Source organism: Protomyctophum parallelum (genome assembly GCF_964188405.1).
Source record: "Protomyctophum parallelum genome assembly, chromosome: 15".
Classification (NCBI taxonomy): domain Eukaryota; kingdom Metazoa; phylum Chordata; class Actinopteri; order Myctophiformes; family Myctophidae; genus Protomyctophum; species Protomyctophum parallelum.
The window spans coordinates 13766343-13789594 of record NC_139710.1 but is presented as its reverse complement, the minus strand read 5'-3'; the positions used below and the strand labels follow the sequence as shown (position 1 = coordinate 13789594).

The 23252-nt window shown below is 40.8% G+C and overlaps 1 protein-coding gene across 4 annotated transcripts in view; it reads right to left on the bottom strand.

Annotated features, from left to right (window-relative positions):
* The window catches only part of trim36 (tripartite motif containing 36), a 33529-nt gene extending 15217 nt beyond the window's left edge, over positions 1–18312 (bottom strand). The window contains exons 1-7 of one of the 4 annotated variants that reach the window (XM_083783146.1): positions 18063–18312; positions 11939–12185; positions 4942–5288; positions 4029–4175; positions 2204–2299; positions 748–885; positions 99–214 (exon numbers count right to left, since the gene is read on the bottom strand). In XM_083783146.1, coding sequence (XP_083639272.1) covers positions 99–214; positions 748–885; positions 2204–2299; positions 4029–4175; positions 4942–5288; positions 11939–12185; positions 18063–18125 — 1154 coding nt within the window. In that variant the 5' untranslated portion in view covers positions 18126–18312. Of the gene's footprint in view, positions 1–98; positions 215–747; positions 886–2203; positions 2300–4028; positions 4176–4941; positions 5289–9020; positions 9084–11938; positions 12186–13404; positions 13572–18062 lie in introns of those variants that run through there. The other 3 variants (XM_083783147.1, XM_083783148.1, XM_083783149.1) reach the window with 3 other exon arrangements.
* Between the last annotated feature and the right edge of the window lie 4940 nt (positions 18313–23252).

Genomic DNA, 23252 nt, shown 5'->3' with positions numbered 1-23252 from the left:
AGATCACTGTTGCAAGTCACGTGGAGTTAATGGGGCAGAAAGAAGAATGCATAAACCTCCCTTTACATTTTCTGGTTAGGGTAGAACATAAATTCTACCTGATGTGCAACTGCTTTGCAGTCTGTACAAAGCATGACTGGTCTGTCTCTTTCAGAACCTCCTGAGCGTAGCCCACCAGACCACTGTTCTCTAGCATGCCCTGGTACTCGTCCACCTAAGAAAGAAAATAATTATTTAATTTGTATAATTGATATCAAATGCACAGTAAATATTTTAGAAAACCATTAATGCTCGATTAAATAGTCTTTTATATTTACAGTGTAAGCATGGCACCTTTATGTGCCAATGGACATCTGTGGGGTTGTCCATATTTATACAGGATGTCACTGTATTAATTAAGCTCAACGCGATACCCATTGGGAACAATGCCAGTTGGGAACGCAAGCCCCTCCAGGTAATTTTGCAGTAATCTTTTGTAGTAATTTTGCAGTAATCTGAAGTGATCTCCATAATTATACTTTGAAAGCAGTTTATGATGTGATATTGTTCCATGTGGATTTTTGGTTTAAAGATACTTTTGGAGATCCGCTAACCAGACCGACTTGGCCAATCCCATCGAGCCCTCAACAACAGAGTTTGAAGCCCATCAGTTGGTTCTCGAGATATGTGGGGGGCACACGGACACGCGTGCATACAGAAAGATTCAGTACATTTACAGTAGATTACATTAAACACGCTATACAGTACCTGTCCCTTGAGTTGATCCAGGCGTCGGTTGCGAGACTGCTCGATGGACCTCAACATCTCCGTCTTCCTCTCCTGCAGGGTCTCGAACAGACGCTCAAAATGCTCATTGGCTTGACGTTCTGCTAGCTGACCATTCTCCTGTAAATTACATTGAGCCAGTGATAAATTATAGGACATTACCATGGTTAAAATGCTGCCAGGTTACATGATCATCTTTTTTTAAGTGCTGTTGCTATGCATATCTGTCAATAAAGACTGGGCTAGTAATAAAGATAGAGAATAGATGCTACCTTCATTTGTAGGGAACAGTCAGTGAGGTTGAACACAGGTAAATATGATCTACAGCACTAAAAAGCCAACATTGAAAAGCAATTTAATTACTCCCTCACTGAGCAGGTCATGTGCTGCATGTTAAACAGCAGTGCCTGTAAACGATGCAAGTTTGAAATACATGCCCCACCCAGATATTATGCGTTGGAGCCTCTACAGCACTGTCCTACTTGGAACAATGCAAATTGGAAATGCATGCCCCACCCAGTTATTATGTCTGTGTCCCTTTTATGGTCATAAGGGCCCTGTCCAGAGCCTGGGCAGAGGCCTTTTTGGGGCGGTTCTGGACCTCAGTTGGTCCGACCGACTCGACACCGACCACTGCACCCCCTGCGGTGGGGCGAGCGGTTCTCGAGTTACGTGGATTACACACAGACAGACCGACGTACAGAGACTTTGTGCATTTATAGATAGAACCCTTTAGGCACAACACAACAAGCAAGTAATCAGAACAGGGCCAGAGACTTGACATAGCCCCATGAGAGGATGCAAAACTGTATATTTCCATGTTTGTGTGCTTTGCATGGTGTTTGTTTAAATGACCTTCCCTATAGCAACAGAGACAATGACCTACGGGTTGAGAGCAGTAGACCACAGTATATAAAACACTGATGCATGTGGAAGAAAACAAATGGGAGTAGTACATGTTCCTCTTGTGGTGGAGGGATACTTCCTTTAAAAATGGCCTAGTCAGTCATAGCTGGTTAACTAAAGGAATAAGGGGACACTATATGGAGTATACTGTACAACAAGGTTTCAAGTAGGCACTGTGTATACTAGGGATTTGAGTTTTCTTTTTATACACAAATCAGAGTTGCCACCGGCCCAGAAGATAGGGTAAAAGAACATTTCTAAATATAGTGAGAACAGCGCAATAACATTGTGGCAGTGTAGAGGTAGCACAACAATCTCATTGTAAAATGTTCAAGAGAAAGAATAGAATCGACATTAAAAACCTCAGTGTTGATTTAAATGGATACCAAATGGACCAACCAATAACTCTTCCCCCCCCCCCCCCCCTGCACAAATGGTTCCGTACGCAAGGGTCCATTTGGGTTGAGGTGTGAACAGATTTTTGGGGGGTTTGCAGGCAGCAGCAGCAGCGTGCGAACCACCGATTTATTACCTCAGTCTGATTGATGAGCGTCTCCAGATCAGTAATCTGAGTCCTGACCTGGTCCTCTTTGCTGATGAGGAAATGGATACTCTTGGCCAGCTTCTCCTGGAGACCGAAACAATAATATATCAGATGGTTAAGAATGTGCGTTTCATTAGGTCTAACAAAACATCAGCACATATACACACACACACACGTGAGACTGTTAACAAATATGACAGGCCGGGGACAGTCTAGTCTAATAATGCACATGCTGGCAACTGCTGCTGAAAGAGCAAACAACTGTATTATATCAGTGATAAAGTTATGATTGTGCAGTACAATTAATGACAGACAGACGCAGGATTTCAGGCTTGTGCGGGCATCTAATATGGCCTCAAGCAGTCTGAGAAGACACAGATAATATCGAGTACAAATGATCACATTAAATATTGATAAGACCAGTCCCTGTGTTGACAAGGACTAGCTTATCACAGAGGGAACAATCAGTCCATGCACGCACCCCCCCCCCCCCCCCCCCTCCCCACCGTTTTCTGTCATTGATTGATCATGCCTAGCACAACTGAACCACCTGTCCATGACATTGTACAACTCATGTTTAAGTCCTTCAATTGAATATCCTTACAAATGCCTAGTCTGATGAATAGTCTGGGAGCCGAAGGCTGATTTTTGGCTGAACGTGGTTTCGTCAGATAGTTTTTTTTCCTCAACTGATTCTTGTAGCTTGGGGTCACCTCTTAAGAATTGAAGAGGGTGCCCAGTGATATCCCTTGAGCATTTTTAGTTATTAACCCCTTAATTCATAGGAAAGGAGATATGGTGGACATGACCACTTCCAAATAAGAATTTATTTTGCAATGCAAATTTGTTGCATTTGCATTGATTATTGTATTTTATGGGATTTATTTTCTTTTTAAGCATGGTTATTTTAAGTCTATTTTAAGCCTAAGTCAAATATAGTACATATCCACATTCATGGATAAACACTCTAGAAAGCAAATGTTATGCATTTAGATCTCAAAAGATATATTTTATGGGATTTGGGGGTTTTCGGGCATGAAGGAGTAATATGCATTAATTAATACTGCATTAACCATGAATCAAGTACATTGTGCATATCCACATTCACGGACGAACACTGTAGACCAAGTACTTTGCATTAAATACCATAAAGCTTTATTTTCTGTTAGTGTTCCGAGCATTAAGGAGTTAATAACTAAAAATGCTCAAGGGATATCACTGGGCACCCTCTGGAATTCTTTAGAGGTGACCTCAAGCTACAAGAATCAGCCGAGAAAAAAATACTTGATCTCCTCCACGGCTCCCGGACTAGAAAACACATGCAGGACAGGTAGTTGACAATTGTCTGGTTTACTAGACTGGTTTTCGATGTCCAAACAAAGGGAATCTGATACATTTGGATTGGAGTAAGGCAGGAAAGCTACAGGTGAGGTCAGTCATGAATATTACAGGAATCTAACAGGAGATGAGCGAATGAAGCAGAGGTCAGTAAAAATAAATACAATTTACAGCGGCTCTGTGACAGCCATTTGTGTTTTAACATAACCAATTACATCTCATTACATTTCACAAAAGATTTTCTTAGAGAATGAATGGCTTGAACCACTGAGAAAGTCTCCTCATTATCAGATGTGCAGAGAGATCATTTTCACCACATAGTTAGTTAGTTAGTGTTTCAGAAGAGTCAAGTGCAAATACCTTATACTTTCATATGATCAAATATCTGTGTGTCTCCATACAAACTTTACCAAGATAAATTGTGACATTCTGAATGGCAGTTATGACAGCCAACCCAGGGTTAGTGACACAGTACCTTGAGGATCTTGTAGGCACTGCTCATGGAGGTGACTTTGTGGTTGGCGTGGGATCCTCCCAGCTTGCAGAGATGACAAACCGGGCGCCTGCACACCTCACAGTACATGTTGACCTTTTCCATTTCATGCTCTGGACACATGAGCACCTGAACATCACACACAAATATAAGTGGGTATTAAGTTGCAGTGTGACAGACCACTGTGATGATATGATTACCAAAATGTAATTAACACAAATCTGCACCGAAACCAACTCGGTCGCATTGGCTAATTTATTTGTAACTGCTAAATCATGAAAAACAAAGTTACCATTTATTGATCATGGGGTTTGGAGAAAGTAAAGCTTTTTTCTTAGTTGCACGCCAGTGTCGCATGCAAAAATAGACCTACAAGCTCACAAAGCGAAGCAAGATTTTAGCATTTTTACTGTGACAATGCAGCACAACTAAGTCTAAAATCGGCTTAAGGATACATAGTTCTTAAAGGTTTTATGACATTCATTTTCATTTATTTTTCTTTTTTCTTTTAGGTTTTATGACCTCAATTACACCCAAAAAACCTGAACTTTGAACATTCAGTGGATTTTCTGTGGTCTGAAGTTTTCTTTGGGGTTTTTTGGGCCTTTTGAGCTACAATGAAAACAGGCAACACAGTGTGAAACAGTGACATCTGCTGGCAAATCCCATTGACATATATGGGATTTGCAGTAAGTGATGTCACTTACTGCCGGCAAATCAGAGCACCCGTTTGAGCCAGAAAACCCCAGATCACAGAAAATCTACTGAATGTTAAAAGTTCATGTTTTTTGGGTGCAATTGAGATTAGAAAACAATTCCAAAACCTTTTTTTTAATGTCACAATCCCTTTAACATTGTAGTCAGCGAGAATAATCAGTCCCATAACGTTGCTTACTTTGGGCCTGAAGTTGGTGGTGGGGCCAACATACTCGTGCTGAGCTTTGGGGGTTCCCCATGGGTGATGCAGTTTGAAACACTCATTGCAGTAGCTAGCCTTGCAATCCATGCAGCTCTTGGTAGCTTCTTGCAACTGGGGAGGCTTGCAGATGTTACACATGATGGCGACGGCCGCACGTGCCGCCTGGCGGTAGCGCTCCACAATGCTCTCCAAAGTAACGTTCCGGAACAGCATGCTGATGCCTCGCTCGCCGAGGTCAATGTCATGCTGGCACCCAGGGCACGGGATGGCGGTGACGCGTGGCGTCACAGAACCCCGTCGCCAACCCGGAGACGAGATGGAGCCTGGTGGAGAGGCATAGATAACAGAAATAAGTTATTCTGTTCTCTGTCCGATCTGTTCCAGATCTCAACTTGGGTATCATTTTCACAGGTATGACGTGGCCACTTTTGCACTGTGCTCAACAGTTCCTGGAATAGATTTCCCAAACGTGTTGGGATTTAAAATGTAAAACCAGGACCATCTCTGTCTCATTGACTTGACATTTAACTAGGATCTCTGTGCCAAGAGTATTTACGGAATCAGGATGATCACTGGAAAGGACAGCTGCTGTTGAGCAAAGTGTGGACACGGCGTACACTTAGCCAAGAGGATGAAAATGCACCCATTTTGTTTCCTTCTTTTCTTTCCTTAATGACCAAAAACCATATGGCTATTTTTACTACAGCAAACTCTCTAAAGATTTGGGCCATTGTCATTCAGGAAAGAGACAAGGAAAGTAAAACCATCCAAGAGTATCAGGGAAAGATCTGGGAATGGGGAAGACATACAAAAAGGAGACACTATTCTCTAAAACTATTTCTTTCCAGGAAGACATTTTAAAGTTACCAGTTTAAATAGGGTTACATTATGTTAGTGTTACACAATGATCTGGACAGAGATACAAATTCAACTGATGGCTGATCAAAAAGAAAATAAAGTGTGGCGAACTGTAATATGGCTAATGAAACAGGTGATGTAACTCAGATTAGAATTTGAGAAAGAACTAACCAATTTCCATTAAAAACATCGTTTTATCATTATAATTAATTGTCCAGGTCAACGCATCAACACTCATTTACACAAAGCAAGGAGCCTCTTAAAAGCAACTCTGCTTTAAGAGTCTCAGAGTAATTCTGTCCTTGTTACTAATGCAGCTGCATAGTAACAAGACATGGAAACTTATACATTTATATCACATGACAGATACAAACCACTACAATCACAAATACTTAAAAAAAGATGGAAAGAAATGGCAACTTTCTAAAAGGCAAAAAGATATTATGCAAGCCAGACTTTTACCAAAAGAAAAGAATTGCGGGTAAACGGTGAGTAGTGCTGGATTTATTTAACCACTTAATGTCGCAGTGTGACTGTGTAGATCTCCCACATTCAAAACATCTTGTAACATTATTTGAAGGATTTTGGAGAAATGTGGATGCCGGTGTAAATGTTAGATTTCAAGAGCTAGTTTCAAGAGCTCACACCGAAAAAATTAAATCAAGCACTTCTCAGGCACAAAGTATTTGAAAAGAAAATTCAAAGATTCTGTTCTAAGTAAGTACTAGCTGAGGGGAAAAGCAGTGGCAGCAAAGCAAGCATGTGGAAACTTACTAACATGCTGTGAACATGTGGAATGTCTAGTGCTGGAAGGCGTTTTAACCATTCATTAGTGTAATTTTCAGATTTAAGGCTACACCATTGAATAACTGAATCATGTCCCCTTGTATTGCCAAACCTCTATGGCAGTATTGTGGCGAGGATCAGATGGTGATGAATATGAAGTAACTTAGTGAACACGCTTGATGTCATCAGATGAAAGGATTGATCAAACACTGAAACCTATTGAAGATTCAGGAGGACAAAAATGGACCGACCTGAAGGGCTGGGAAACTGTGTGCGCAAGTGCACGTCTACTCTGTACATAGGCTTTTTTTCTTGTTGGGACAGGTCAGTGCAGAGAAGGTGGAAGCTCAACAGAGAGGCAGGAAACTAGCCGTTTGTGTGTGTGTATCGGAGTGCCTGCGTTAGGGAGACAGGTTTTCTGCCGCAGTGTGTGGTGATCTGTAGACCTGCAGAGGTCGGGCGTGCCGGGGACAGAAACTGACGAGTCATTGCAGAGCACCTTCTGGCCAAGCTACAGAACCACAGTCAGAATGTCTGAATCATCAAAACGCAAAAGGCCATTCAGCCAACCCTAAGACCGCAGGACATAAACGAGTCTACCAAACACTGTTCCATCAGAAAGAATATCTTTAGACATAACATTCTGAGCAAGTGAAAAAGTAACACCACTAATTTAGAATATTCCTCTTCCTCAGTCATGAAAGGAAGAATATAGTAGAACAGTGAAGTGCATTTTGTGAGGATAATATGATTTCAACATAATGTCTGAAGAATCATGAAACGGAACTAAAATATTTTTTGTAACTAGTGTAAGGCTGTTTTTTTAATTTGCAGTTTGACAGATATTTGTAAAATATATTACAAACTGGTTCAATAAGGCCAAATGAATGAATACACTTGTTTTGGCCTAGCTGCACTCCAAGGAAAGCAAAACTTTAATTTCAGATTCCCATTTTTATAGATACGGCGGATAAACAGCCCAATACAGCAAATAATAAAATGTGAATCCGAGCTTTTTCCTCTAGTGAATAAATATTTGTATTTTAGACTTGCAGGACTTTCTTTAAGACCTGAAGAGATCATTAGAGGATTTCTTCTTAAAATATCAATAGAGTTTTGTTTTTTTAAAGCAGAGAGAAGAGAAAGGGCCCCTACCCCTTAATCTGGCAAACAAAAGCAGTATTTATTCTTTTGTTGTGTTTGGCCAGAATTCCGTTAGGGTTCCTACTTCAACTAGCACAAAATGTCTCATTTGTCAGAACAAGATATGCCTTCCATTTGGCATGAGCCACGTCTTAAAACTTTTTGTAGTTTCAATTACAGATGAAGCATAAACAAACTAGGCTAATATCTCTGCCTAAAGGCACAGACAAACGGATTTAAAAGTTTAAACAAGTCCAAACATATTGTAGGTATTCCCCGTGTTGTTTGGCGCGTGCGTGCGTGCATGCGTGTGTTTTACATAAGAATTAGCTCCTACACTTCCTCCCCTCTGAAGAAAGCTTAGTTGCCTGCATAGACTTCTAAATGAAAGCAAGGAACAAACAAATTCCATTTCTCTTTTAAGCCTAGGCAACATCGTTACCCCTTCCCTTCCAATTCTTGGCTCAGCTCTTTTCAATTCCTCTTTTGCACTTGCTCCCAAGGCACCTCTCCTGTATCTATACTACATTTCTCTCTTTTTCAAATATTCTCCATTTCCATCACTGATGTCTCCCTCAACTAAGATTTTCTCCATGTTCTTTCTAAATTGCTCCTCGGTTGATACAATCTCACCCTCTCCTTTGTTGACTCACCACTCGTTCAAAGCTGTGACTGTTCTTCTTTCCTTCACTTTTATTCTTCTAAAGCCAAAAGAAAGTGGATACATAATGCCACTTTCTGGAAGAAAAACATTATATCCACTCTATGTATATGTATTACACAGACTTATGTAATTGGAAAAGGCAAGGACCATTCTGCCTCCAGAAAGCTGCAAATTAGAATATTTTAACCGTTCCTGATCTTTGGACATTTGGAAATGCACGAAAAAGCCATACGTCATTCTGTCTCTGACACGACCAACAACGTATAAGATCCAGACATGCAGCAGTAGGGAAGTCAGTTGTATGAATTCACTTGGTGTAAAATGTACCAAATTGTCAGTACATTTCAGCAACTTTCTTTAGACAAATCAATTTTGGAGTAAGGCCGGACTGCAAAGGAAAAGCACTTGCATGTTATTTTATTTATGTTGTGCGTGTTGTTAAAAATGTAAATACAGTAACCCTCCCAAAAACCTTTTAAATTATATCTGGTCATTGGTGTGCGTTTGAAATGGTAGCCTTGCTACAAGTAAAAGAAGAGTCTCAGTAGAGTAGGAGCAGAATCCAACTAGGGATCATAGGGGTTTCTAATAACACCGTACTCACTACTATAGCTACTCAATACATGGACCCCACGTCTACCTCGACTTCCAAATGACCTTCGTACTGAGGCTGCAAGCAATGGACAGAGAAATGAGGTGAGCAACGATAGAAAATCAAAAACAAATATGCATGTGTCATCATGATGAAAATGGAATAGGAGAGAAACCCATATGACAGTTTAATCATGACAGTTGGAAGAAAAAGAAAACAGTTTAAAACAATTGATGAAAAGTTAATTGTGCTTAAAAGAAAATATGATTATGTAATGTTTTGCAAAATGAAGTTACTATACGTTAAGTATGCATACTGAATGAAATGATAAAATTAAATTACAGCTGATGCTTGTTTTGTGCATTGCTTAAGTCTTGTGGCACAATGTGTAAACCATTAAAAAACTATAAGGAAGTTAAGGAGTCATTTGATCAGCAATAGACAATCATTTTAGTAAACCGCAAATGTGCAGTAGGGATTCAAATTGTCAACTCTACAGCCATTAAAATTCAACAATACAAAATACACAGGGATTTAGTGAACTAACAACTACCATCCTGTGTTTTTTATGATTAGAAAGGTGCACTTGTCAAGAGTCAACGGTTGACACAAACAAAATGCAATAGTGCTGGGATTGAGTGCAACATAAAACAGTTGTGTGCCAAGTGCTTGCTTGGTTTAAAGCCCAGGCAGCAACATAATGTGCAGAGAAAAGAAAACATTGATGAAGTTCTGTGTGTTCTTTACTGGTCTGAATGATAAATATAGCCTTGAGTCTATCCTCGCTCTCTCTCTTCACCTAGGCCTAATCCCTCATTCATTACCCACAGGCGGGTTACGTCACCACAGCTGCCAATGATCTGATCAGCCAATCAGGTTTATCCTTGGTGCTTAATGCAAATAGTGGGAATTAGTGATTCTGTTGAAAGCTAATATGATCATAATGTACCTCAAGATTTCCTGAATATACTTACAGAAAAGATCTACTTACAGTGCAGATAAACATGTTTGTTAATCTGCTGATGTAATGCAATTACACAAAAACTACTGAATAATCCCAAACTGAATTCCAGTTGTACATGACCCTTGACTTTTCATATTGTGTGAATGAACTCACATTCCATTACGGATGCTACAGTATTGGTCCATGAGCTACTGTGCAATTTTGTGCAAAAAGCTTTAACATCTATTAATTCACCTTCTGTCAAACAATATAATAAATTCTTCCTACACTCTAGAATGATACTTTTGCTCAACTGGTTTCTGAAGTAACAAAATAGGCCATGACTTGTTTTCTTTTTTTAAATTTCCTCTGTCAACAGATGTATTCCGGCCATAAAGAATGAAGTCATTCAGGCTGAAGTGAGCCTGAACAGGGTGCTGTGTTCTGGAGTCCAAGTCCAGTGGTTTTGGACCACGGTTGAATACTGTTCCGAAGAATCTGCTCATTTCCATATGTTTGAGAAGTTATCACATCTGGATTCTGTATTCAACAGGTTTCTTATACTAGCTGTACTGGTCGGAGTAAAGTTTACATATCACAGTATGTCATGGCTAATTATGTCGGTGTGGTATTTAATCATCTATAGTTGAAAAGTCTGTACAATGTTCACCGAACTTCACCCAATTAAATTTAATAAAAAAAAATGAATCACAATTAAATGAAAATGTCTGAATGAGGTTATTAAAACCACCCAATGTCCCAACGGTGTCAAGAGAAGTGGATGAGGGTATAAATGAGTGAACAACTTAATGGAAATGGCATACAGCCCAGCTCTCTTGGCCATCAGAAAGGCAGCCTTGTCCCACCACTCTGTTTACTGAGCTTAGACATTGACCTTCTCAGGCGTTGCCTTAGCAATGCCATACGTTATGCAGGGTAAATTACGAAAGAAAACACTGTGACCACTGTGAATATCCCCTACTGTACATCCCACTCCTCCTGGTCCTTACGACCAGCTCAGGGGTATTTTCTACGAGTTTAGTTTAAATGACTCAGGAAGGCTATAATAACTTGCTTTGTTCTGTAAAACAAAGTGCAAGGCAAGCTGATGCTCATCCTACAAATTATAGCCATTTTTCCACTCTGCATGTTTACTCAAAACATTCTAAGCTGAATAATCCCTAGCATTATTGAAGGGGATGTGGAAGATGATGTCTTGGGGCTATGGCAGACAGACAGTGAACACATAAAGGACCTGAGAGAGATTCTCATTCTCAAAGCTTCTTTTCACTTGTTAAGACATAATTTAGAGCTTGTCATTTTCCATTGCCCTATTTTGAATACTTCAATTCAGAAAACACAAGCCGGGTATGTATGAAGAGCAAGTGTTGACTGGCAATGTCTGGGCAGAGCCGGGTTATAATTGTTTCAGTATTTCATACCAGTCATGAAAGCTCCTTTCTGATAATGGCAATACTCTTAGATTGTTTGGAATGAAGAATTAAATTGGTAATGATGAATACCGTAGATACGTACTTCCTCTCCGTTCCCTTTTGTAAGGTCTTGTTCTGACGGTGGCCTCCTGGCTTTCTGCATTTAGATAATGGGTTTCAGCAATCCATATTTGTCAAATGCAACCACTGAGTTGATGGAAAGACTAAAACTGAAGATAGGCGAATTGGCAGGCAGATAATATAACAGGAAATACCGGAACTCAGCATCTCTTCATTGGGCAAAGCCAGAGATAAATCTGATACTTTCATCCCCTTTAATACACACTGCCGTAATTACGTAATGTACTTTTGTAAGGGTTCTTGTCTACATGGAATGATACTATCTGGGCAACCTGATAACAGAGACAACCTAGAAGAAATGTGGGGATGAAAGTTCCTTGTAAACGCTAAATGCTAACCGACAAGAACAAGGAAATCTTCTTGGTATTTGGCAACAATCTATAGAGAGAAAATTATTTGTGACGTTTCCTTACCCCGAGACCCACCTGATCGACATAGCCTGTCCAGCCTCTCCATGGAAGGCGAGCCCACCCTGGACCTAGGGCTTCCCGGCATGGAGCACTCAGAACCAGCATCAAATGAGTCCTCATGGTTCAGCATCAACAGTTCCCTGACACACTTGTGGCAGACACTGTGTTGGCATGGCAGGATCAAAGGGTGGGTGAACAGCTCCTTACAGATAGGGCAGATCAGCTCCCGCTCAATGTTCTTGATTGGAACCTGGTGAAGGACACAATCATTTTAATTGGAGAATGGCTTAAACCGGTATTCAAAATCAGCATGCATTTGGACAAAATAAGTGTTGCTGGCAGTACTGTAGTTTAGTAGCGATTGGGGGACTAGAGGTCGGCATATATAGTGTTGGGTCAGTTACATGTAGCTTAACTTGCCCATTATTTGATGTTTTTTTTCCAGTAAGAATTGAGGCTCGACGTAAAGTGGAGAAAAGTCTATTAAAGTTAAAATGGCGTATTAGCTATGATTCATTGTTATCTGCAGTGTTGGTCATGTTAAGCTACATGTAGCTGACCCAACACTGCAGTTGAAAACAGTGAATCATAGCCAATAGGCCTATTAATTAACTTTAATAGACCTATTGCTTATGTCACTGTGCAGGTATTCGAGGCTCTTCTTACTGGAAAAAACTAATAATTAAAACCAGGGTTGGTAAAGCTACATATAGCTGACCCAACTCTATAAATCCAAATGAAGAGACAGGGTATTACTTTGTATGCTCTACTTAGTAGAGCATACAAAGTAGTAGAGTCTACTACACTAAAGCAACGTATTGGTGAAAAACATGGCATGATGTCAATGGTGCTTGGTTATCTTTAGCATACTTATTATGCAACTGTTCAGGATTAAGTCTGGTCTAAAAATAGACAAACGGGCAATATGGTAAAAGACAAATGCCAATGCTACACCATTATCTAGTATGGTTGTAGATAAATGTATACCAGATATTCCTCAATTTTAATTTTGGGGGAATTCAAATCCCATCAATAACAGTCGAGCAGATTGATTGATTGATTGACTGATCACTGATTGATTCCAGGTTGTCCAACAAGACATTGGTCACATTCCAACACCCATTCAATGCTGTGAGAGAAAATAAATCAATTATCACTTATAACGTTTCAGAAACTGCAGTGCACTGACACTGTGCACAAGCAATAGGGGACGTTTAAACAATAACAGAGGCCAGTGTCGTCTGGGAGATAGGAGGCAGCCTAACCGATTCCCAATCCCAATCAAGTAACTCATGAAGTCATTCAGGTTACAAGTGTAATTATGACTAGCGCAGAAACGGTTCAGTTCAGACACACGGGAGGGCTAAATCATGTTTACGACTTAACCGCGGTTGATCGATAGTCGATCAAAATGTTCATCTTCCAGCAGGGAAACTTCATCATTCATTGTCATCTTAACCGCCACTTACCGCAAAGGAATTGCGTCGCGTCTCTGCAGACATGCTGGAGTATAAATAGCGTTCCCTGCGTTTTGTTTTGATCTAACCAACAACTTCTTCAACACGAGCTGAGAAGATGCAGACAATGAATTAAAACTGTGACGTTGCAGCAGCGGAGAACGGGTGAATCAGCAGACGGTTCGGTGCTGCAGACAGAGTCAGAGTGCATGTAATGTAATGCAACTGCAAGCAACCGGACTGAGTCTCACACAGAGAGCCTAGTAGGGGTTGAGTGGGCGGAGTAGAGGAGGGAGAGAGGGGGTCATGGGAACAATGTTACAGCCATTTGTATTCAAATGAGGAGGCGGGGCTTATTGCAGCTCGAGGCATCAGGTTTCACCCACGTCTAACCAACAGGTTCCACTTCCATCAATATCCGACCAACATCGAGCTCTGACAACAACAAAGACAAGTCAAGTATTCTTATTATTGCAATATTCAAAGCTGTAAGCCTAGCCGCCTAGATGTATATGCAGTGCGTTAAAGTATGGCTGCACGATTATGACGTTTCCGTTTATTTTTGCTGAATATTGTATTCACAGTTATTGATTATGACAGGGGTTTTCAACTGATTGTGAACTAGAGACCCTGACGAATCAACATGGGGACCACTGTTGTGTTGGGATTGGATATGGGCATGTTCTTAGCCTACCACTTTTGTTTCTCAGTGGACCATGGCATAATAGGCCTGCAGGTGGCCCATTGGATAAAAAGATTTTAATTAAATCCTGACTTGATTTCAGTGAAATAAACGAGTGGTGCAGAGCCAAAATATCTATCTATTATTTTATTTTTTTGAGAACCACTGATCTATTCATCCCTTATTCCATTCACTCTATCTGATAGTAGACTACTGATAGAGGACACATGATGACATGTAGTAATGATTATGGGCACATTTCATAATAATGATGACTCAATCAACCGTCCGGGCACCTAATGGCGTGCTGCGGGTTCGACTCCCGATCCCGACGCGGCCTTTGCTGCGTGTCACCCCGACAAAGCGTTCCCCGGGTCTAACATGGACGTAAAATGAAGCCTGTAATTCCTTGCACTGTACGTTGCCATATTTCTAGATCCGTTTGGGCCCAGCTGGCCATTGGCTGGCTCCGTTTGAGCCCAGCTGGTCCCGATTTCCTTAGTGGCTTCACGAAATATCTGTCTGACTGCCCCCCTGGTGGTCACTCCCATAGAGTTATATATCTATAGAGAAGACACCCGAGTTCTCCTCCCATCCACTTGCATTAAGTTGCTCAAAAGCGCATGAGGCGGATTCACTCCTCCTTCCTGGTAGGAACAGAGTGCATTCTGGGACGGATTGCAATGGTGAGTGGCCCCAAACACATGAACGCGCTGCCGTTGAACGCGCGTGAGCGTCGTCCGTCGTGAACGTGTACAATGTTAGTCAACGGACAGCGCGTTCATGTGTTTGGGGCCAGGCTGCAATACCTTCATTCGGCCACTATGTCCATTTCGCCTCAAGATTTCCTCTGGGTGCCTTCTCTATTCATATATATACTCTAAGGTCACTCCCCATCTCTCTCCTCATTTCCTGCCGGACCAACCTGTTGAAAACCCCATGATTATGATGATGATGAGGTTATTTTTAGATCCTTTTAAAGGACCACTTCACTACTTTTCAACCTACAGTATCTTCATATAATTGGTCCTCACTAATGATCATGACAAAATAACAAAAATCTATTCAGCCTGTGTCTCATGGGAGGGCTGTAGGCCAGGGGTGTCCAAACTTTACATACTACAACTACATAATTCAGCTTCCGATTTAAACTATTCTATCATCATTAATATTTAATAATCGATGGTCTTTTGTCAGGTGTGTGCTGGGAACAAAAAGTGTATCTCAGCCTTTTTTCAGCCTTATGTCATGTTACCAAATAACCAAGCAAGCAAGGTACAAATAAATAAAAATAAAAATAAGGAACAAGTAACAATGAGAAATTATGCTCTGGAAAATGCCCAGGTTAAAAAACTTTAATGTAAAAATGTCCCATACTGTATTATACTGTGTGCCGTATAAAATTCGCATTTGGCCCGCCGGCCGCACTTTGGACACAGCTGCTGTTGGCAGTTCAGAAGCCCATCCACCAGTGACATCATCAATGGGGAATCAAAGCTAAGCTGCAAGCTGCAGGCTTTCTATTCCTGAAAAGTTGCAATACAAAAAAAGAAGCCATCGTTCTCACAATAATAAAAATCTAAATAAGCCTATTTATCTTTTTTTAAATCTGCCTAATAATGACGAGTTTCTGAACTGCCCACAGCCCACAGACAGCTTGGAAATAAAAATAATAAATAAAATGAACATCATGAACATTAGTGAGAATATCCCTTTAATACTAGAGGGAACATCACCATTCTGGTAGGCTACTAGCCAAAGAGAGACACGTGAAAATTCTCATTCTAGTCTATAGTAGGCCTACTCTGCCACCAAAATGTGGAATGCCCTGACAGGCTGACACCATCCATTAAAAGCTGATGTGAATCACTGGTTTCTTTCAAAACTATAGCCTGGAAAACTATATCTATCAGGAGACCACAAGGGGAGGTAAATGCAATTTCCGATAGATGTCATTCACTGCTGATGTTTTCCCTTTTCTCCTTTGTACATAGTATATTACTATGTTTCATTGATTGATTGATTGATTGAACATTTTATTTCACAGTATGTAGAATGGGTCCATTTCAAACTAAAGTCAATACAAAATCTGCTATTGTGGACGAAACCATGATAAAGCACTAAGATTTATTTTATAGGCTACAATGTTAATGAATTGAATATATAGGATTGAAACAAGTCCCCAGGACTTTTTTTGTGTTATCCTAATCCTAAAGTCTTTTTACTTTTCTTTTGAAAAGTTCTGATGTCAAGCTTGTCTAGGACCAGTTGAACAAATTTAACCCATAGAGTTGATTTAACCGCACCATGTTTGTGCCGAATCTAGGTTGAACGAGATCAGTGGATCTCTCTCTGGTGCCTGTGGGTGTCTCTCACGTTATTGAAGTAGTTTGACAGATACATGGGCACTGGTGGTCCCTTGAGTATCTTGAAGACCAGGCCCATTGCAAGTTGCTGTAGCCTACTCTGTCCTCCCCCACTCTACCAAACAGTGGGTTGGGATCAATTTGTGCGTCACAGACAACTTTTTATGGTCGTCAAATCTTTGCCTTTACTGCGGTTAATTGTGGACCCAAAAAGAATAGATGTAGTTTGGCCCAGGTGTAATGACAGTTTGTTATCAGTGAGCCATGTGCACATTTTACCGAGCTCAGAGCTAATCTTTTTAAACCTGCAATTTGTCCTTGTCTGAGACCAGGAGTGCAGAGTCATCCGGGAACAAGAACAAATTGCAGTCACATGCTAATGTCGTCTCGTTAACATAAATTAGGGAATAGTAAAGGTATATGCTTCCTTGTGGAACGCCGAAGCTCACTGGGAAGGAGGAGGACAGGGTTCTGTTCACATCCACCACCTGTTCTCTCCCCTCCAGATAAGAGTTCATCCAATTCACGGATGCACTATCAAAATATTCCGATAGGTGGCCAAACAGAACCATTCCAAAGGTTCTGCTTGAGGAAATAGTATGTTGTAGGCTATAATTTAATTTGAGTCAGTGTTAAGTATCATATAGCAGCCTATATAAAAACCATATACATTTCCTCCACAACAGATGATCAATTGTGCTCTAACATGCAAGATAATTAAATGTTGTACATGATGCAAAATCTGCTTCCTGAAACTTTGACTCAGCTATGCCTTCAAGGCATGTATGCACCATATATAGCAATAAAGCTCTGTCTGTCTGTCTGTCTGTCTGTCTGTCTGTCTGTCTGTCTGTCTGTCTGTCTGTCTGTCTGTCTGTCTGTCTGTCTGTCTGTCTGTCTGTCTGTCTCTCACACACACACACACACACACACACACACACACACACACACACACACACACACACACACACACACACACACACACACACACACACACACACACACACTTTTTGTCAGGCAGTCAAGCAAATAGGATGCACATCTGCTTATTCTCCCCTCTGATATCTTCCACCTCACCACATTGATCAAATCAGTCTACTTTCTCACATGACAAGAGTCTAGGAGGACAGTCTCTCTAGGCCCTAGAGAGACTGTCCTCTGGCATTTCGGTCAGACTGGCTAATATTGTTAATTATTGAAATCAGGCCTAAAGTATAATGTTTTTTTCTGACATGATAGAACGTTGGAATAGAGTAGACTATATCTGCTAGAATAGAATGCTTATTGCTTAAGGACATAAAAAAATCACTCGTACAATACACAAATATTCATACATTTTACAAAATATTATAGGGAAGAATAAAATAAAGATATAGGTCTACCGGTAGCTTAAATTTAAACGATGCTTGCGTGTTCAACGTTCCAGCCGTACCACGTATAGGCAGGCCGGGCTGTGGGTTTTCACACCTTCATCTAATGACAGCGCAGGACCGGCACCCTAGGCGACAGGCAGCTGCTGCTGCACCGTCACCCCGACACTGACAGGCCATTATCTGTCAAGACCATAAATCAACCTGACCTGATCTGATGCTCAACTAGTAGAGGCTACTATATATACTCACCTCTCCTCGTTCGATTCGCTCCACGATACTGGCGAACTCCATCATATCCTCGGAATCCGACATGGCTACAGATTATGTGCAAACAAAGGTAGAAATATAAGATATAGGCTGCTCAATAAATTAACACGATATAAATATCAAAAACACCCTTGAAAGCACCAGGGCTTTAAAAAAAGAGATCAAACGTATTGTTTCTCTTTCCTCAGAGTAGTACACGAGATGACATCCAAATAAAAGTCACTGCTCTTCCATCAGCATCATCCTCTCTCAGTCAGAGTATTACACATCCGTCCGTGTGTATGGAGTCCGTTTGATTTCGATTGGAATCATCATGTTGGAGACGAAACCCCGCCCTCCGTGCCCAGCGTAGGCTAGCCTATACTGTATCTGCATGCTGCCTGGCATCGTGCACGCGCAACTGATTCAGTGGCTACTATACTGTACATCGCCTGGCGCCGTGGACGCGCAGCTGCTTCTCCCGTTTCCCTCTCTCTCCGCCAGAGACACGCGGACGAGCATGATGAGCATCATCTGTTGGCGGAGATGTCTCGAATATACAGACAGACAGAGCTCTTTGTTTTCTGCTGTCAGATCGTAAATTTACCGCAACGAACTGTCCACTTTTCCTTGAACCACTAGCCTGCATAGATTCAGGTGTGTGTAGCCTATAAGCCTATATTGTGCAGAAAATCGGGGGAGTTCTCACTTCTCATACAATTCTACGCCTGTAGGCCTATTTGCACGGCAGCCAGTGGTTATTTACGCGCGAGTGAAGATGCGCTCACGTGCGCATATGGTCATGGTGCTTAATATAGATCTATTGCTCATCATTCACGACCCATATAACCCGTGCCCTCTTTAGTCTCACAGTAAATCGTTATTTTTGTATGGATTTCTCTCATACTGGGCAAGTAGGCCGGCCCTAGACTATAGGCATGTATCAATTGCACAAGTTGTAGGGCCATACTCCGGCTCAATTAAAAATGTAGGCCTATCTATCTCTCTCTCGGCCTATGCGATACCAATTCAAAAACAGCAGATCTACAACTAAGCTCTCAACTCATCCCTGGGGAACCTCCTGGTCAAACAAATTATATAGCATGGTTTAAGTGGTCAAGTGTTTTGGGGAATAGGTGAGGTCTAGATATAAGTGGCATTGTGGCAATGGCCCATAGGGGATGTCTAAGGTCATGCTAATTGCCCTCTGCTTAAGGGAGTCAGTACAACATTGATTTGTTGGCTTTACTGAGGCCATTATTGATTATGGTTAAATACCTATATAATACATGGATCATGCCTCTATTAGTCCATTACATAATAGAGGCATCATGTATAGGTATTTAACCATCTAGTATCTACATTGTAGACTAAATACAACTCAAATGTCATCCAGGAGCCCCATGGGTCATTAGAAATTACTGTTGACACTGACACGTTGTCCCATCATGAGGTCTCACTAATGATCATTCAATATAGATGTAGGCTACACCCTTTATTAGTATTACAGGTGTCTCACTTAATTCCTCCTATAACTAAAGAGTTCCATATATCTGTATGCTTGGGCTTTTTTGTGTTCAATCCATTTAGGCGCTTTTAAATGGTGATACTGTGATTTTAATTGCTGCCAACAAGGTATTCAATTCCATCTTTTACAACAATACCCTGCTTCAATCACTGTGATAATTTAGCATACAATGTTCAACTAATATAGGCCCACTGAACAGTTCTGGAGCAATTTGGGGTTAAACGCCTTGCTGTAAAGTTATACTTTATCTCCCTTTACTTGGGGAAATTTGTCCTCTGCATTATCCTAACTGAGTAGCCACACTGTAGCCCCTGAGGACCAACTCGAGTTATTCCAGTACCTTTGTCAAGGGCAATAGCATGAGTATGTACCTAGCTAGCGTGCATGTCTTTAGGTGTGGGAGCCTGAGGAAACCAGGCAAGCATGGGAAGAAGACATTTGAACCCAGTATACCTGCTTGCTGTGAGTCAACAGTGTAAACCACTGGCCTCTGTGCCACCAATTATGTTCCATTAACATTTAGCTGCAATTTACAACTGACATTTTTTGCTGCAATTAGGTCAAATGATGAATCTGTCAATTCTAGTTATCAGCAGCATTGAGCAAGAGAGATGTAACAGTGGCTAATGTAAACAAAACTTTACTTCAGGGCAGGCAGGCAGGCAGACAACCAAAATAACCAATAGTCATACTCGGCTCACTGCATCCCCTTGCCTAGAGGGACGATGATTAGCCAGTCCGTTGTTAGACCAAACAATGCTCCAACTTCAGTCAGTCAAGGGCTGCTTCAGGTTACAGCCAAAAAACACAATGCAGCAGAAACATATGACCAACATTACCAGACATGCTGTGATTGAGAGGAGAGCTTATTTAGACCACTGATAATTAGCTGTTATATAGTTTGATGATGAATGTTACGTTATCAACAGAATATATTCATATATATTTAAACCTTTTCTGTATTTTTAAGTAGAGGTATAGGGATAAGAGACTTCAAGGTCTTCAGGATTCACAAATTACCGTAAACATGGTCATTGGTCAAGGATCCCCAGTCTAATCACATTTGTATATGTATTTATTTGAATAATGTGGAAAGGAAAACAAAATCTAAATTGACAGAATAGTTGAAAAAGTTAGTATTTATTTAGTTTAAATACACTATGCACTGTCAAAACATCACTTTCATCCTTAATTTCAACTGCATGAAATATACTATAATACATCACATGAACATTTGCATGAATCCCGCTGTCATTGCTATAGCAAAATTATCTTGAGCACTTGCACACGTGACATTTTATCACCATTTACATACAGTATCTATCTACACATAATTCTACAAGTATAGAAAAAATAAATTAAACACTTGCTTCTGTACATTAATTTATTATGTGTTTGTGAGTCCTTTGGACTCCAAGTGATTTTCAGCTGCATCTCAGAACATTTCCGAACATCCTCTAGACCCAGATATACCCCAACCTTCTCTAAAAGACAAACTCTCGATACTTCTCCTTGAAGCAGCATATAGGTTTCAAAGCACATTTCAATAAGAGCATGTAATGAGGAGAGCGCATATGAGAAGTAGAGTTAAGGCTTTTGAGATGCAGAATCTTCTTTGCAGAATTCATCTTTATTCTTTTATCAATCAATTCAAGTAAATAGTCTCTACTGGGTGAAGGCCGCAATAGGCCCTGGCTCAATAAATCATCTCCGCTGTGTCTTCCTAAAAGAATATTGATCAAAGTGGCTACTGGTATGAAATCAGATTGGTGAAAGTACATATACCACTTAATCTATGTCAGACTAGTGAAATCTATGCCAGACAGTGAAATCTACAATAAAGGGTTGAAGGGCACATATCCAAATTGTGGATATGTGGACATACAGTATGTTAACACAGGTTGTCAAAGTGGGGACCTTATGGGAATCTTATGAATATCAATTATAAGATTGTGCTACTGTAACCATTTACATGTCATAATTTTCAAAAGGTTTCAGCAATTTGAAGCACATATTTGTGAATTCAGTGTGTGAATAAAAGCATTCTGAGATGGCCCAGAATGATGCTGCATGAGGCATATTTCAACACAATGAAGTTTGAGTGAGTGGTTTGGCCACGTGACCTGGAGAACCTAACAAAGCAGACTTCAGCAGACCCCAAGGATCCCCAAGGAAGAAGTAAACATCACTTGAACCACAAAAACAAGCCTTCTGGAAAAAAATGATGTAGGCTTTACAGTGCCACATTTTCCTTCAGGTTATTGCTATAACAACCTACAGAAAAATACATGTAAAATCAGCAGAGATTCAGGATGGCCAACTGTACTGGAAAGTGGAAACAATCTTTAAGAAAATAAAAACAAAACAAATATCTCTCGTACACAATATGAAATAATAAAAGGCAATATTAGTCTGAATGAAGCAATACGAGTATTCAAGTGTGTATTAGGCTACATATACTGTAGCACCTGGAGAGAAATTCATTTCAGGTGAATTGTCTAATGCGTTGGGTGAACAAATAACCAGAAAGCATCAAAGTAACCAAATAATTGATAAAGAAAATTCAAAGGATAAATCAGGGAAAGCACTTTAAGGTGAGCATATATTTGGCTCAGTCTTAAGATAAGAATTCTGTCATCAGACTAAAACAAGGCTATATTGATACCGAGGTTGGTTGGTTGTTTTTAAACTGTAAAGGAGTGAATTCCCCTTGTTGTTGTGCAGAGAGGATATTCCAGCCAGTTCACTGTCAATAATAGATGGACCAAATCATTTATTTATTCAACCTCCACACCCTCCTCTACTGTCCTGTCTGACAGGTCTGGTTTCTTTTGCTAAAAAGGGGGTGCCCTGGGGGTGTGGAGGGTACGAGACTGACGACGATCAAGGAGAGAAAGCAGTACAGCCGCAGTCCGTAGAGCCCATTGGGACAGTAATCCCGCAGGACACACATTTCACAGGAGCAGGCATTTTTTAAGTTGCTGTGTGTGGGAATGGGCGTAAAAAGAAAGATACAGTGGGTCCTGGAATAACAAAGTATTGACAGAGCGGTGGTATACAGTACAGTATGTCACATTCTAGGCACTGGGAGATGGACAAACTGGAGCTGGAAGTTTGATTGACTGCAGTGAAGTCAAGGAGAGCTGGGTGGACAAAAATATCTTTGACTTATTGTAACTTTTGTCAAATAACATTATTTGTACAATCATAGTATGATTAGCAGTTATCCAAGGTTCCAAGCACACTGTGTCTCTGTCCATGGTGCTGAAATGGGGAAATCCTTCACCTATCTCTCTCTCATTATGCTGTCTGTTTGTATTTGGGTCTGGAGGTCTTGACGGGTCCACCTGAACTGTCAGTGAAGAGCTTAATTTGAGTCCCAATGAAAATGTTGCAGGAGCAGGTATAGTAAAACCTTTCTGCGGGCGGTCAAAAACAAACTGTGGGCGGTATGAGTTGAAAATATAGTGTCAATGATCAGAAATCCAGCAGAAGCACGATTAACAAAACAGTCCTGTGCTGGGCTCTAATGTGGTGTGAACAACTCACAGGCAGCATGGCATAGGCTGATGTATTCCCAAATCCCTAGCAGACTGTGGTCATCACAACGCTTCTGTGTTTTCTTCATTCATCCTCTTAGGGAGCAGGTGGTTGTGAGGGGTAAC